Source organism: Dermacentor variabilis, chromosome 5 (genome assembly GCF_050947875.1).
Source record: "Dermacentor variabilis isolate Ectoservices chromosome 5, ASM5094787v1, whole genome shotgun sequence".
Lineage (NCBI taxonomy): Eukaryota > Metazoa > Arthropoda > Arachnida > Ixodida > Ixodidae > Dermacentor > Dermacentor variabilis.
This window is the reverse complement of record NC_134572.1, coordinates 32,694,105-32,711,044: the sequence shown is the minus strand read 5'-3', so window position 1 is coordinate 32,711,044 and position 16,940 is coordinate 32,694,105. Positions and strand designations below refer to the sequence as shown.

The 16,940-nt window shown below is 43.3% G+C and overlaps 1 protein-coding gene across 1 annotated transcript; it reads left to right on the top strand.

Annotated features, from left to right (window-relative positions):
* Positions 1-5,381: 5,381 nt before the first annotated feature.
* Positions 5,382-15,516, top strand: LOC142581836 (dehydrodolichyl diphosphate synthase complex subunit Dhdds-like). Its single transcript, XM_075691283.1, has 6 exons — positions 5,382-5,595; positions 7,923-8,062; positions 9,545-9,661; positions 13,515-13,619; positions 14,146-14,365; positions 15,346-15,516. Exons 1-6 carry the CDS (start codon positions 5,509-5,511, stop codon positions 15,481-15,483), a joined length of 807 nt encoding a protein of 268 aa, XP_075547398.1. The 5' UTR covers positions 5,382-5,508; the 3' UTR covers positions 15,484-15,516.
* Positions 15,517-16,940: the final 1,424 nt, after the last annotated feature.

Sequence of the window (16,940 nt, the reverse complement as noted above, 5' to 3'; positions counted from 1 at the left end):
CTCCAAATGTAGATGTCGTCCGCATACAGTGTGATTTTGACGCCAGGGGGCAGGTTTCTTTTCAGATGGATGAGGACTAAAGTAAATAATACCGGGCTTAACACAGCTCCTTGTGGCACTCCCTTCTCGACGGCATAAAGTGCCGTGGGGCCATCCGGGGTACACATGAAAAGTTGGCGTCCTTGAAGATAGTCTTCAATCCATGCGTAGAGCCGTCCTCCAAGACCAAGGGTTGCCAAAGCCAACCTACAAGTTAAAAGGTATATACACTCTGAAGCAAAATTACACCCTTTAGGTCGTAACTTGCCACAGAACAATAATCATCTGGCTTGCTCGCGTTTTCTTCCTTGAAACGCTACTCCCGCTACTTTCCTGTCGAGAATTCTCTGTCAACGCGCATACCGTTCGTGACTTGGAAGTACCGAGCTCGCAGCGTTAAAGAAAGGAAATGCGGACAATACAGATGAGTATTAATGTTTTTTATATTGATATGATATAAGGAGATGTTGGCGCACAATTTAAGGTGCCGGCTACTCCTTATCTCTTGAATAGCTCTATCATACAACATACAGGGTTCAGTTATTGTTGTGTGGCAAGATGAGACCCAAAGGGTGTAATTTTACTTAAGAGTGGAGTAGCCTTCAGTATATGTACACGTACTCTTGTTTATTGTAACCTTTCGTATAAGCATACAAAGTCATGCGAATCTTCACCCGCGCGTCATTCTGCGCATGCCCATAAAAATAGGACAACTGACTCTTCGGCCTTAGGCTAGTGCACCGAAATGCACTAGCCTAACTCACTGAGCAGCACTTTATAAATATTCTGCTAGAACATATCGGCCAAGTTTCATCAAATTTCAGTTAGCAACGTCAGGCGGAGACCCTCCTGAATATATGGGCATTTAAGGCACATAGTCCCAACTACGGCTAAAGGCCGCAAGAATGCATGTTATCAGAAAAAAGTATCCTTTCGACGTACGTAGTGGAAAGTTATTGAACTTCGGCTGACCTTCTGAAATACAATTTTTTAAAGCGTTGCTCAATGAGTAACATTAGTGCACTGCGGTGAAGTTCAATGGACAGCCGAAGAAACCATGTACAAAATTCATGGGCATGCGCATAAGGACGCGCGAGGTGAAGACGTGAAGACTATGCCTATTGAAAAGATCACAAAAAAAGTTCATAAAAATGGCCGGAGGTGCTATGCAAGGTTCTTCACATTACTGTCTAAAATAATAAATGTGCAGGTCTTAAGACAAAATGGCATTTTATTGCGGTGAAATGTTCATAGCGGCGACAAATCGGAATTTGCGCGATACACCATACAATTATTTCGGGACAAAATTTTACCTATTAGCTTCTGTTCGGATATTTAGGGGACATGTCATAGCATATTGAAGGCAGCCACTACTGAAAGCATACCAATTTGCCATGAATTGTGCCTGGCACGAGTTTCCGGAAATTGGAAGTCAGCATTTGGAATGAAGTGCGTCGCTGTTTCAGTTATTGTTTCTGCACGCTCTGCAGCAACATTCTGTACATAAACAGCTCAATTCCCAAAGCAATACATTTTACGGTATGTTTGCAGTATGTGTTTTGAGACTATTCTGCAGGAGAATGCTTCCAGCAACCATATATGGAGTGTTGATTGAACAGCTCTTCCGTTAACCACAATTGGTTGTTTGCACGACAATCAGTCAAGTATTGGTAATGTTCGTACTAACGATTATTGTGGAAATTCTGTTGCGATTGCTAAAAACTTTTTCAGCAGAAATCAACATTTAAACTCAAATTTTCCCTTTTTAGTATTCAAAGACAGACCGGATCACAGCCTATAAATCATCTGTGCCGCCTTGCTACTTTTTCAGCGCAGGTCATTTACACAAGGCAGCCTGCAGCAATTAGTATAGAAGGCACGATTCATCTCAAAAGTTCTACCTTTTTAAATAAGCTTGCACATATACTTAGTCACTTGAGGATTAAATGTGCAAAATATAGAATAATTGGTGAAATACAGTGTACTGTTTTTGTATATGTGAATGCACTTTATAAAAGTTGGACCCGCAACATATTTCTTTGCTGCGGTCCCTGTTGAAAGAAAGCTTCCTGCAAGCAGTATGATGCCGCTATCACATTATAGCGAGATTTCTAATAATAAATGGAAAGTACATCTGGAAAGGTGGCACATTTCAGAATTACTACGCACTTCTGCATGCAACATTGCCTGTCTCAAAACCTGTGCCTGTGTTGCCTGTGCCTGTGCCTGTGTTTATGGAAGTATGAGGTGGCGAAACGCACATTATGAAAATTATGTATGTAGAAGCTGTGAGAAGAGAATCTGGCACAAAACATTTAATTCAAATGTCATGATTACTTTATTTGCATATACAAAAGAAGGTAACTCAAAGTTCTTCTTTCAAAAGCAAAAATACATCTTGCCTTTCTGGTTTTTTTTTTCGTCACGGCAATGAAGAAATAATCGACCTTCGAGCACAGCGCTAGGTGGTAGTGTGCATTTCTACAGCAGCACCAGGAATGATGCCAGTAGACATAAATGTTGAAGGTTCGTGTACAATATGTCTTAATACAAATACGTATAAATTTTAGACTGTCATAAGGAACACGATCTCATCCCTTTTGGAGCACAATCACGTCTGTTTGCGGCCAGTATGTCAGTTCCTAATTCTCCGATATCCTTGCTGGGCAGTGGAACCTATACAAGTACAGAATAGTTTTCTTACAATGTTATAGTTACTTGTTTAAGTCGCACTTCAAACAGCGATTAACATGCAATGTAAGAGGCATAAACAAACCACAAACAGGTAACACATTACCACAGAACATATCATTAAACGCGCATAATTCGAGTATGCTCTGTCTAGGAAATTTCGCAATAAAAAAATTCAAGGTTAATTCAAAATATACTAATCAATTCAAACTAATACAACTTAATTCCCAATTCAATTCGTACTCCATTCCAGTACCAAAAAAACCCGCGAAAATGTAACAGTTTAACAGTAAAACCGTAATAGCAAGTGATAACAAACTCAATTGCTGCAATTAATAGTCTTTAATTAAGGAACGTTTACAACCTATTTCTAAACGTATGACGATAACAACATAACACACCAGTTCCGTGCATGAGGTCTAATGCTATGCGTGCGCACAGAAGTGCAACATTTACTCAGGCTTTAAGAATAACCAACAAGATGACTGACAGAAGTAAAAAAAAACTGTTTATGAAGCGAGCAAGCAGTTCGCTTCAATAAAATTGAATAGCGTTAGCATAAGCATGAATTTACGGTGAAATATACGACGCACACACAACAGCAAATAAATAATTGAACAATTGACCAATAATTGCTTACCGAGGTCACATTTATTGCTGTCTTCGTCATTCGTTACAGTCGTCACAACATATGCGATGCTGACCACTGTCACGAAAGCGAAGAACTTTAGCCACTGTCCATCGGCATGGCGTCTCCTTGCAGCGGCCACGCGGCGCACCAAACATGTCGCTGCTCCGCGGCGGCATGGCTTCTTTTCAGCGTCTCGCGCACCTTTAGGAGTCTTTTTGGTAAATGTGCCACGCGTCACGAGCGACTGAGACGCACAACACGTTTGGTAAGCGCACGCCACCAAGTCGGGGAGCGTTAAAGCTTGCTGAAAGCGATGAAGCAAAGCGCGACACGACCGTTACAAAAATACCGCACAGGCGATACTCTTCCCGGCATGCTTCTCGAGAGCCACTAAACGCAGAGGAGATACGACGGCGCTCATGTTTGGTTAAACTGAAGGGCGATTGATTAGGTCGTGCATCTATAGAGCTCCACAAAAAATAATAATCAAGCTACAGTTGCGTCAAAATATCACATAAGCAAAAATCAAGATGCTGACATTTTATGGTTTAAAGATGCTGCTGTTCGTTTGTGTCTGCACATTTTCTCCCTGCTCATTTAGCCGGCCGCCATTGTGGCCTCATACCGTGAGCGCCCGTTCATCTCTCTACGAGACCTTACTGGAACGGCTGTCGCCCAATGTCGTGTGAATGTAGCGGCGTCTTTGTCGCGTGTCAGCAGGCGAAAGCGGCGCACGTCTATAGCGTTTTCTAAGAAACTTGACTTTTGCTGCAATTTAGCAATCACCCGCTCTTATGAGTTAGAAATGCGAAAAAAAAAAACGCGGCGGCACATTACATTCAGTTGCAGTCTTATTACAAAGCATTTTTCTCCCCTACAGAATAGTTATTGGTCTTGCTCGACGCTTCCATTCTGTCGGTCGTAGAGCTTTTACAGTACTCCCAGCGTGCGCCCGCGTGCGCCCTTCAGTGTGCGTTCTGCGGTCAAATGCTGTCGTGTTTCAGAAGAAGATATAACAAACGCGACTAAAGGAAGCATTGATAAACAAGGAAATAAAGAAAATATTGTGCACAAATGTATATTCAGTCACCATAATGCACCGCGTTTAGTTTTTGCGCAGGTAGGTTTTATACCACAGGCTAAAATGCTAGCAGTGGCAATGGGGGCCTTTCCACCACACTAAACCGTAGTCATAATTTATGCCACATCGTTCGTCACAATATTCTCCAATGTATGTTCATTGTTATTGTGCTTGCTTTTACATTATAATGGCACGTATGCAGTATAGATCATTGAGCACTGAATTGCGTCTAGCTGACTTGAGCATGCGTTCGTGCAAAAGAGAGAGAGAGAGAGAGTGAACTTTAATGAGCACCAGCAGTTCAGTCGGCTGGGCCTAGGCGTTCAATTTTTTTTTATCCATTGCGAAAGCAAACATTCTGGCTAGCACTAATAACATCTTAATTTACTCCTGGGTGCAAATATCATATCAGGATCACAATACGACACAAACATCAGCAAACTTCCAATCCATACAATAGGTCCCCTGAGCCACGAATTACAGCTTTTTCTATAAGTTACAATCTAAAGGTTACGAGACATTTGGCGCTGCAGTAACCTTTAAAACAACTACATCGACACATGTAACCTCTAGCCACGACGGAAATTAACAAACGCACAAATATCAAGTTGTTTTAGTAACCTAGTAACCTTTATGTTGCAAATAAAGGTAAACGTTACCGTGCTAAGAACGTACGGAAAGCCTAAAGAACATTCACAAGCCCAATTTCAAATGTTTATCCTTTTAAAGACTTCTTTGCTAACAAGTGCCAAAACATCGCAGAATATCAGTACGTCGCTTATTCCTGTGCTCGGCAACTTCAGAAAATCCTACAATGAGGCGTCAATGGCGGGTACTCAAGGGCTCGAACATATGGGAGAAGGTGAATAATGGTGGACTCTTTTAGCCGCGTAGGATTTCTCCTTGGTCCGGATGTGGCTCACCGGCCCCTTAACTCTTGCTGCATATCGTGCTCCATTCCCTAACAGCGCGTAACACGGCGCCTTGGAGAGCCGAACTTCCCTTGTACCAGGCGGCCCTGCTCTGGCTGCTACGTCTCGGCACCATCCCTAGCCACGTGGCCATCATGCCGGACGGTAGCCGACGGTTCGTCAAGAGCACAGGCGCCGATCTTCGCTGCACCTACATCGTAGGGACTGAGCTCTTGAGTTGGGCAAGTAACGTTGGCTATGTCACAACTGCACTTACATACGAGTCTTCTAGCTAGTTAGCAGTCGCTTTCTCGGCAACCAGCAGTGAATTCCGATAAGGAATAGATATGAAAACGCACGATCTGGAGATGCTACGGACTCATTTCGACTACCTGAGTTTACTTACCGTGCATATAAATCTAAGCACACGAGTTTCTCGCACTCGCATCCATAGAAGTTGCGACCTCACGTTCAGCAGCAGTAAGTATGCATAGCCATCGAGGTGGGTTTCGTTGTTTCAGATAAAAAGTACAATATAATAGATACAATAACTCTTTTTTTCATTTGAATTGAAAAGCACTCAATACACGTGAGCAACATGAGAGATAACAACACATTTGCTTATAAGGAACGACTATTACTAGCGCGTGCATTTGAAGCTCACTTGCGAATATCTTCGAAGTAGGTTCCTCGTCAGACATTTAGCATCGTTGAACTTACGTTCAAGACCTTCTGTTGTGTTTTGACTACAGAGATGGGTGTTCCTTCTCATACTGTTTCTCTTGTAAAGGCGACTCGAACCTGGGTAAAGTGAATTATTTTGGCTTTTCGTTCGGGCTTTCCTACATACAATATAGGAATAAATTTCATTCAATAGTCCTCCTCGCAGAACACTACAAGCACATGCCGCTGTTAGACGCTCCTAGTTGGCGTCGTGAATACTAAGCGCAATTCACACAAAGTGCAAGAAAAGAGAATTACACTTCGCTGGAGCTTTCTGGGCTGCTAGTTCACACTCTTAAGATTTACATGGCTAGTAGCACTTTTATACTTTCAAAGCTTTCCTATTTTTCCAGACAGCTCAAAAATCAACCACTTCGCCATATTTTGCCAATACTTACCAAGCAAGCAATACTTTTCTTCGGGCTCCTTCCAGCTCAAACATGAACTTTCTTTGGACGCTACATTTTGCCTTCAATCACATTGACGCTCCTTCACGACATTAGCCACGTCAAAGCTTCCTTTTACGTGTTAATGCAGTGCTTTCAAATAAGCGCCGTTGACAGCTAGCTGCAAACATTAGGGCGAATTATTTCGTATAGCTAGCACATATAGCTACAGAGTTTTTATTTCAATGAGGGCATTCTCCGCATTGAGTTGTTTGTTTTCAGTAGCAATGAGCGCCTAGGAAAATACGCCAACAACAATAGGAAGCAGACAGTTTTCACTGTTACATGTTTGTAGCCGTATGCACAATGGAGTCACATAAAACGCACAAGTATAGTTGATGCACCGATTACAGCAAACAGACCCGAGCCTATGTTTATAAGCGCTCGCATGCACAGGCGAGCAGCAAAAAAAAACATACTGAACTCTGTCATGCACACTCACAATTTATATTCTTTTTTTTTTCCTTAGGGCTCTCATACGTACTCTCACTTCCAAAAAGTCTGATCAGTCGGGCTCACTCAGGCTCAGGCTCACGGGTTGGTCTGAGTCTGAGTGAGCCGACCATGAGTGACTTTGCCGACCTATGCTTGCATGACACCCGTCGCCAAGTGACTTGTAACGAGTGGCTCATACGGAGCGTAGCGGAACACGCCAATACATAGCAACATCTAGAGCTAAACAAGACTAGTCAATATTGCCTGCGCTGAGGGTCGATAGAATAATCAGGCTGCTGGCACGTCAAATTATGCTTCTTAAGCACAGGGACGGATATAAAACAAGGAAGTAAGTGAAAGCCTATTGCGGCTTGTTTAGACGGCATGATGCATACGTTTATTTAGAATGGTATAACCAATGAAGTCAATTTGTGCAAGCTAGTAAAGCATCTGAAAATAAATTGCGCTTAAGCAATTTCAAACATAGACAGTGCTGGAAAAAGCTACTTATATTTACATAAGGAAGTTTTAAAGTGCCGCAGCGACATACTCCTGCAATGAGGTCTCACGTCTTGCCCTTACAAGGAAGTCGATCTTGTAACGACAGCACCTTTGGCATCGTTCGTCGTTGGCCTAATTTCTTGTTGGTGCGACAACACATTTCTTCGGCAAGGACAGGAAACTGTTAACGTTACAAGGCACCAGAATGTTGTTCGTGCTTTCTGTCAACTTGTGTTTTAAGCCGTCCTCTCTCCTCCAAAGAGAAAATTGAAAGTGGACTAGAACATCCTCTTATATCTTTACATATATGGTTGTCCCTCCAAAATTATGGCGGAGCAGTAGCACGGGAAAGACGCAGATACTTCTTTTTTCTTCGCTGTGTGTGCTCACATGAAACGAAAAATCATTTCATAATTTAATCGCATACTTCTAGCTTCACAAGCAACATTCGATAACTTTTTCAGGCATGTCAGTGGTGCTTCCAAATGGGCGTCAGTGCAGTAACTGTTTTTATGGTCGCAAGTCGTCATTTGACACGGAGTGCATACGAAAGAGATGCTCTGTTCTACGGAGTCATAGGCAGCTGGTTCAACAACTTACACTTGTGAGTAACATTTTTGCAGTATTTCGTTGCATCCTTGTGTCCTTTAAAACCCCGTTTTTCCACCCATAGTTGCCAACCAGCTGGCGTTGTTCCCGACATTTATGGCAGCGTGAACAGGTGGCAAATTCTGAATCTTCATAATCTTCTGTGGTATGCAACACAAAGAATGTTATGGAAAAGAAAGAAAAAATACAACTCTGATGACACCGCGAAAATTGTGGCCCCAGCAACAACTGTGCTTTAGCTAGGATCTTAAAAAGAAATAATTTGTATATATGTTGTGACAGTTCTGCATTCAAGCTATAGGAAAAAACCCTTTGTGACCAAACAGACGTGTCACAATACGACACAACCCTCTCTTACGTCATTTCAACACGATTAATCACAACCATCGGTCAGTTCTTTTATGCTGGCTTACTTAGAATTCGGGGAATGCAAGCACTGAAGTTTCGTTTCCTAGCATGGAACGGTGCTCGCCTCACACAAGACGCATAGAATCCAGCGCTTGCTTGTACTTTACGCGTAAGTTAGGAATGTAATAAAGCAGCCTAGATTGGTAATACTACAATACTCAAATAGCAGGTCTGCATTCTTACAACGAAGAACATGAGCCAAAAAGTGGACTAAGAGGGAAACCAAAAAAGGCTGAGGACAGCACCATTCAACCAGTGTGATGCCACGGATTCTGGAAGTGAAAGATCAATGTCGGCGATTCTCATATTCATTGAAATATAGTGCAATTCAATATAACCAGAAATTTAACCTGGATATATTTCCAACTCATACAGAAGTCAACAATCTTTTAAAATAACTATAGCACCACATTTCTTACGTCACGGCAGTATCGGTTGCCGGTGCCTCCCAGATAGCAGAACGCGGTGCGTTGAAAACCACTTTTCGGGAAAACGGCGGTCAAGTTATCTCCCATGGCAACCCCCGTTACGATTTCCCCCGGCTCTCTGTCTTCGCGATTAGGGTCACGGAACAAAGTGTACAGGCGTTGTGTTATTTAGTAGGTATAGCGGTTATAGAACTTGGCCTTCCATAGCAATTTTCTCCGTTTGTGGGCCATATCTTCTTGCCGAAAAAATAAAATACTTCTGGAGTTCTATCTGTCAGGTCTAGCTTAATGTAGCACATTTTACACATTTAATAATTGAACCCAGCGGTGCTTACCGTCACAAGGGCCCACTTACGTAATGAGAGACACCATATAAGAAGAATCCGTATTTATTCTTGCCACCTGGGGTTTATTTCTCTAACTAGCATGAATATCAAAGTTGGCTTATTTGCTTTCTGCAACGCAGGACGTTTTCATGGATTCCTGTGCTTTTATTTTCATTATTATTTTTTCTCAATTTTTTTTTCTGCGCATTAAAGTAACGTAATGCTACGCCAACAGCCCAGACGCAGAGACTTGAATTGGGCTTTCACCAGTTGCACTCTTGTGCTGTTCTAAGTGGACGTTACTATTGAATTTAGGAGCAGAATCAAGGCACTTGGCATACGAATGAAATGTATCGGGGAAATGATGATGCTTCCGACTGACCTCAAAACGAAGATGCGTGAAATGGAGATTGCTACTTCAGATGCAGCGTGGTAAGCTTGTAAACATTTATCGAGCGTCAGTAACTTTCTGCCGCTCGCGGCGTTCATGATTTCCACTTCGAAAGAGCTATGGTTCAGAAATGCCTTCCCACCGAAAATTTGACCCCACTGTTTTTGAACACATCACCTAACGTAGTACACGTGCTTTGAGAACGTAGCGTAGTACACGTGCTTTAAGTGTATCCGTCTGCTCTTGGCACAACGTCTTACAACACTCGAATAAATGAAATCTTATTTGTTTGTTTCACTGTGCTCATAGCTTCATACCCTGCACCGAGACGAGGACACATGATAGCAGAAAGGCAGGGAGGTTCACCAGATTTTGAAAATCAGGCCTCTAATAAGAGGGAAGGGCGGGGAGGAGTGTATAATAGAGGATATAATGCGCACGAACGCACAACACCACCAATGCAACTTTATATCTGTCATTACACTAAAGCCTACAAACGTGTTTGTTTTCCTGATGAACATTCAATTCCTTCGTCAACCTATGCTGGGATAAGTGCTAAGTCCATCTAGTCAGAATGGTTAGTTCCGAAAGTGATCGCTCGCCTGCACGCTATGCATAAAGCGTTCCAAGTTGAGCCACTCATGAAACACCCACCGCGCTTATGATTCATGTCAAGAGTGTGATTTCACATTGTTCTAGTGCTCTCCGACCCCGTGATGTCCAAGAAAGGCAGACTGGGAAACTTCGTGATTTCTTTTTGGCACTAAGTAGTCGACATATTATTTTATGTAAACTCGCGTGAGTAAACATGAAAGAAGCAACGGAAGGTGTAAAGACCCCCTCAACCTGGATTTGGGGCCCTGCACCTAAAGACGCCAAGAAGTGCGCGAAGTGCTCCGCCACCGCGTCTGCAGCGGATGCTCGCCACGTGCTGTGGCTCCAGGGAGAAAGGCCAGTAGAGAGAAAGTGCTCAGAGGGTGCCGGAATAGGGAGAGACCTGTCCATAGACAGCGAACGGTTATGGACGATGAGTTCCACAAGTCACTCGTACAGCTTCTTCACGAAGGGCCGCTCTCATTTATTTGATCATTTTATGGTTTATGGCAAACGTACGGTAAAAAAAAATAACTGGAAATGTAGCACGCAATACTGACTTCCAGTAACAGCATTTATTTTTCGCCAGTGCCTTCGAAATAAGTTAAATCTAAAAGAAATCACATCAAATATCTTACCTATTATACAAACTGAATTAGTACTGCATGCAGGCGTTTTCGTTGTTATTTCTTTAGGACGGAGAGGGCGCTAGTAGAGGGGCAGGTACAACGTGCAGATGCGTGGCGTACTTCGCAAATGCATATCTCTCTTGAAATATTGTTCAATGATTTAGTATTTACGCGCTTTGCAAGGCATACCGATATTATAAGAACGAACGGGATTTTTCACCTAAGTCAGTATCTCCTTAACGAGCAGCTCCTTCATATACGGATAGTATAGTTCTGCGACCGTCCCGTTTAACTTCGCAAAGCGGTGCGCACAGTGTCCCGCACGAGCCATCACGTGAGCAGGTGGGCTGCGAGTGACGCACGCGTGTCAAGATCCGCCGACGCCGGTTCTGGCTAACCGTCACGCCACGCGGCACGCTAAGAAATACAAAACACATTCGCAACGACGAAAAAACGTATGTTCCCCCTTTGTCGAGCAGCGAAATACTCCAGATCGTGGTTTCTGCTTCCGACGCCTTGAGAAGTCAAGCTCTTTTCCGGCAACATAGAGACCAATACACATAGTCACTATGCCGAACGGGCTTATCTCAGATAGTACTAAGTTCTTGAAATAGTAATCATTCGCAGATTCTGCAATCAGAAGAAAAGTTCAATGAATATTTTGCGAATTAGTCGCGCCATCCTCTCATACGCATTACACTTTCAAACATGTGAGCAAATAATGCAGCTACCAGCAAATAGTATGCGTCTCTGCATTAGCGATAAAAATTTCCAGCAGGCCTAATTTCAGAAAATCAAACAAAGTCGAACCTACCAATTGTTGCCCCATCAATTATTTTATGCCCTTTAGTTATCTGCGCTAACTTGCTTCACTGTATTTGGCTTGCATTTCGCAGGTTGACTCCCATAAAACCACTGCGGGTAACGAAAAAGTCACTGCCCAAGCACTCCGTACAGATAGTTAACCAGTGTAGCTGAAAGGTGCGGCCCCAGTGGTTATCGCTGGAGTAATCCCGACGGTCATTAAACGATGGCTTGGTATGCTACCGGATCCTCGGTACGTATACTTTGCTGCTTGCGCTCAGCTGCACGAGCCTGTTCTTGTGATCGGGAAGCAGCATCGGCACGGCGTAGACGAGCTCGTTCCCAGTTCTGCTCACAGCGTTGCTGATTGAAAGCTGCCTGCTGCTCAAGAGTACGTATGACGCGTGGCTTGCCCATTTCGGAGCCGGAGAGAAACAGCTGCGCACGCGCTAGGCTGCGACGGAGAGCAACGATGTCACCAATGGCGCAGCATATCGCGCACTTCCCTTTCTCTTTTTTTTTTTTTTTTTCGCGCGTGCGCATGGGGTTGTGCCGGAGGAGCTTTCGGCGTACAGGTGACATACGGACTGACGAACGAATCGGCTAGCCGTATACATCTTCGCTGTAGAATGTTTCGGCGGTTTCTTCACGTTGTCAGAAACACACAGATGGTTCTAAGAAGCCACATACCCTTTCAGAAGCTTGCACTGGGCATACTGAACGACTGTGTAGCTGTTCACATGTTCACATGAGGAGGGTTTGCAAGACTCCATTCCATTTTCAAGAACAGACGCTGCCATGAAAATTCGTGTGCTTGCAAATGAAGCCATCAGAACTTTGTGGAACACACCAAGCTTGAAGTACACACGTCTACACTGACTGGACCCACCCCTTCGACTTCGACCCCCATCTGGACTATCTCGACTCGAGACAGCAGTACTTTGCCGACTGTGGCTTGGGGTCGCTTACACAAGATCTATCACCTTACGAGTCGGTATGGACGAGAGCGCGGCTTGCAGTCACTGCGGCGGCGAGGAGACTATAGAACAGGTACTTTGCCACTGTCCTCGATACAGCGAACACCGGTTGTCACTAGCGACCACGTTGGCACGCCTTGACGACAGACCACTTTCAGAACAGTGTCGGAATGCCGACATGAACTGTCGTCGTCCCGACAGTCGGTAAAGACTTTGTTGACCATCTTACGTGGCAGTGTCCTATTAGAAAAACTATAATGATCTCATTCCGTCCCTTTTCATTTTCGTTCACGCTTTTATTTTTGTCACCACTCTTCTTTCCGTCTTTACTTCCCCTTCCTCTAGTGCAGGGTAGGAAACTGGAGGTTTTAACTCCGGTTAGCCTTCCTGCCTTTCTCTCATTTGCATCTCTCTCTGTGTATTTTGAAGGGGTGTACGGTAGCGAGATTAAAAGACGGGACAAAAGAAGACTCACAGGGACACACACAGCGCTATGTTGTGGTAGCGCTGTGTGTGTCCCTGTGTGTCTTCTTTCGTCCCGTTTTTTAATCGCACTACCGTACACCCCTTGAAGATGCATTACCAACAAGCCCACATTGCAACTCTCAGTGCAGCTGTTGTCTTAAAGCTATGCTTTTGCTTAATTTATCCCACTTGCGTGTAGGCGCCCCTGTGCACTACCCTTTACTGCAAGCAAATACACTCACATTATAACTATGTCACTGTGAATAGCTTATAATCGAATAACGTTATGAACTAGAAATCGAAATATTTTACAAAGCATCGTTTTTTTTATACTTCTAGCGGATCAAATACACGTCCGCCTGGCTGCGATAGCTACAGACAAGTTTTCTGGCAGCAATCTTGATATATATATAATTTTTTTTCAGGACGCGGACTTGTCTGGCATGCGTCGGTTACACCACTAAACGCCAGATGGCGCAGACAGCCTTAGAGATGGCAAGAGCGGTCAAATTCAGCTTTCTGCGAAGCGAGTAAGTGAATTTTTTGCCTGAAGAATAGTATGCGCGATACTGGCGAGTCTTATTCCTGTTAGTGCGTTGTGTAAGGTTTTTGTTCGTTCGTTTTGTCTGTTTGTATGTTAGCTATATACAAATCACTAAAGCTTGCTCTCATTGATACTTTATGGGGCACGTCATTTTGTTCGCAAAAATCTGCCGACATTTCACCACCACCAGTTTCTTTGAGCAATTATGCCAAGTTCTTAAATTTTTTTTAATGGTGAGGGACGAGGAAGAGGGGGTGGGGAGTGGGGGAATGGCTAGGAGCACACCTAACGTTCACACAGTGAAAGAGCTCGGCCACCTTAAATGACTCACGTAAATGAATTCACGCGAGACATGGATGTCATTTGAGCACGTAACGTAAATCTAATGTGAATGTGACAAATTTTATAGTTAGCGTGCCTTCCGCCTTTCCATGCTATGAAGTGTTATATAACCTGAAAATTCTAAATCCTCAAAATTCCTTATATTTTTTTCTTATTCCACTGTTGTGCAGTGACCTCACCGAAGACTTGATGGACGCTTACATCAATCAAGCGGAGTGTCCCGATGTGGACGTGCTGATGCGATGCGCAGGCTGGCGATTTAGCGATTTCGTGGTCATGCAATGTGCATACGCGTACCTGAACATGACGTCAAAGAAGTGGCCAGATATTGGCTTCTGGGATTGGGTCCGGGCTTTTCTAATGTATCAATTGAACTGGCCTGCCATTTTGGTAAGTCACAACTGCTGCACAATAAAGAATATGCCGTCAGTAAAACTGAAAATAAAAACAAATTTCGCATTCCACAAACTAATATTTCAAGAAAGAATATTTCAGTGCAATAAAACAGGGATATCTGTTTCATAATGTCAACATCTTACTTTAACCGATTGAAAAATCTCATTTCATAGACAATTATATATATTTCCTTTTAATTTGGTAGTATAATTTAGAATACTTTTACAGCGCAATTTCTTCACTATTGCCGCGAATAATGAAATTTTTAGAAATGTATTTTTTTCGCCATAAGGATGTTTAAAATCATTATCTCTGGCGAGAGAGTGCAACACGAACCACATAACGCTAATCGACACACACAACGGTCATTCTGCTTCCTTCATAGCCCACTACCTTCCTCTGAAATTGAAACTAAAGTAAAACACCACATCAGTTTAAACTGATAAAGATTTTTACAAAACAATACTGTCGTAATTGTTGCGATAATAGGTAGATTACGAAACGGACAAAACTCGATCTTTAAAATTTCGCGCCGCAAATCCAACTTCGGTGCCTTGCGCGTCGTCACAGATTTTAAAGTTTTATTTTTTTATTATTATTGTTTTGTACTTGACCCTTTGTGCCACACTAAAATTTCTTGAAACTTCCCAACTGCCGTATTTGGGTCCGTTGGAATACAACGGAGTCTATCCTTAACGACCACAATGTAACTAGGCCTGAGCAGAGGCCGTTAAATTAAATGGCGCTGCGGCGAGATGGTGCGGACATTTCAAGGCGACGTTGTCACTGGTTGTTAGTTTTTCCGTCTTTACTGGCTTACCAAGCCTCTTCTAACAGTAATAGTGTCTTTCTTGGCTATTTCCGAATGAGTGATTCAGTAGTACATGCCAAATCATATTTATCTTTAATTAAGAGCCTCATCGGACATCCAAAGGTCATCTCGTTCATTTTCTTCTGTTCTTCGTTATAAACAGGCCGTGAAAGAAAGACATCGTGCATTGGTGGCTTCGCGTGACGACATGCTGGATCAAGAACGAAAGGCCCGTCAACAAGCTTTCATAAGGAACGTCGAAGCTGTGAAAACCCGCAACGTTCAGGGCCACGCACATTAGGAGCTCATTTTTTGAGACAGAGTAAAGGACTAATGAACGTGATACATGTATGTGTGTGTGAGATTCCAATGCAGTTTAAGTTGAAGTGACGTCCTTTTCTCGATCATCGAAAACATTACTGTTCGACCTCGCGAGCAGTAAAATTGAAGTAAGGAAAGAAGGCCAACTGTGGCATGACGCGGAATGTCGGTTTAGCCTTCCTGGGGCGAAACTATTAGTAATCCAAATATGAAAGTGTTCATTAAATTGTGTGCATCAGCGTCCATTGACGCCATCTGCAAGAGGCCACTGTTGGACGAGAATATATCTAAGCTCATGAACTTAGCCTTGATAAACAGATTGTGCACGACTTGCCGCGTGAGAACGAGCAGCACTTGTTTAGCAGAACGTTCAGATAAAACACTTCAGTTTCGAACTTTACCATAGAATACTCAGTCCAATCATGAAGTACACCAGGAAAAACAAAACACACGTTCATACGTACGCACTTGGGTCACAGAGTTCTGTGACTTTCCGTTTAAACAGAGTAAACATCACAAAATAAGACAAAGTATGCATGGCACCGCAAGTGTAGCCTGACAGTGCATTAAACTGCAGTAGATATAAAAGCATTCCAACATTCACCGTCTGTTCCTCACAACTAACAATAAGAGTGGTCGCAGGATACAAAGACCGCACGGTCCGGATGTTCCCACTAGTTGCGCTCGGTGATCAGAGAGAACGCAACGGTGCATTATTTCCATTACCACTGCGTGCAGTGGACATAAAATCACCGGAGCAGCATGTCAGCCATGACACACACATTCGTGCTTCGCGCTTAATTTGCTTTTAGCTTTCAAAAGTGCGTCAACTATTTGAAAAGCGCTCATTAATCATGAGCCTTGCTCGGTATCAACATGGCAAGACTGCTCATTCGTGAAGCAGTTTTCAAGCCAAGCTCCACGAATGAGCTAAGTTACAGGCGATATGTAACGTTCAGAATAGAAACATGCTCCTAAAAAATTTATTTAAAAGTAAAACTTTTATCGCGCTACCATCAGAAAGGTCGACGGCCACCAGCTCTGTTTTTCACCGATAAAACTGTCACTTTAAAGACAGAAAAGACATCTGGCGCCGTTTTTTTTTTCTTTTTTGCACTATTAATGACAAGCAGGGATGGAACGGCCACAAGGAGCAGCTGCTGCAGACAGCCACTAAAGATCCCCGTCTGAGCGTGGTTGCGACACTGAAGGTAACGCCGCTAGACGCAGCGAATATTTGTGTGCGCGTGCGTACGTATGCATGTGTGAGTGTGTTTCCAGTTCGAACAGTTTTCCGAAAAATTGGATGAAGCATGCAGCGCCATACTGGCTTCCCAGGTGAATTACTTGAAAAGTGGTCTTTATTTGCGCAACAAACTGCAATGTCTGCGAGGTCAATTGAAGAGCTTACTACCTGACCCTTTACCTATTTGAAGT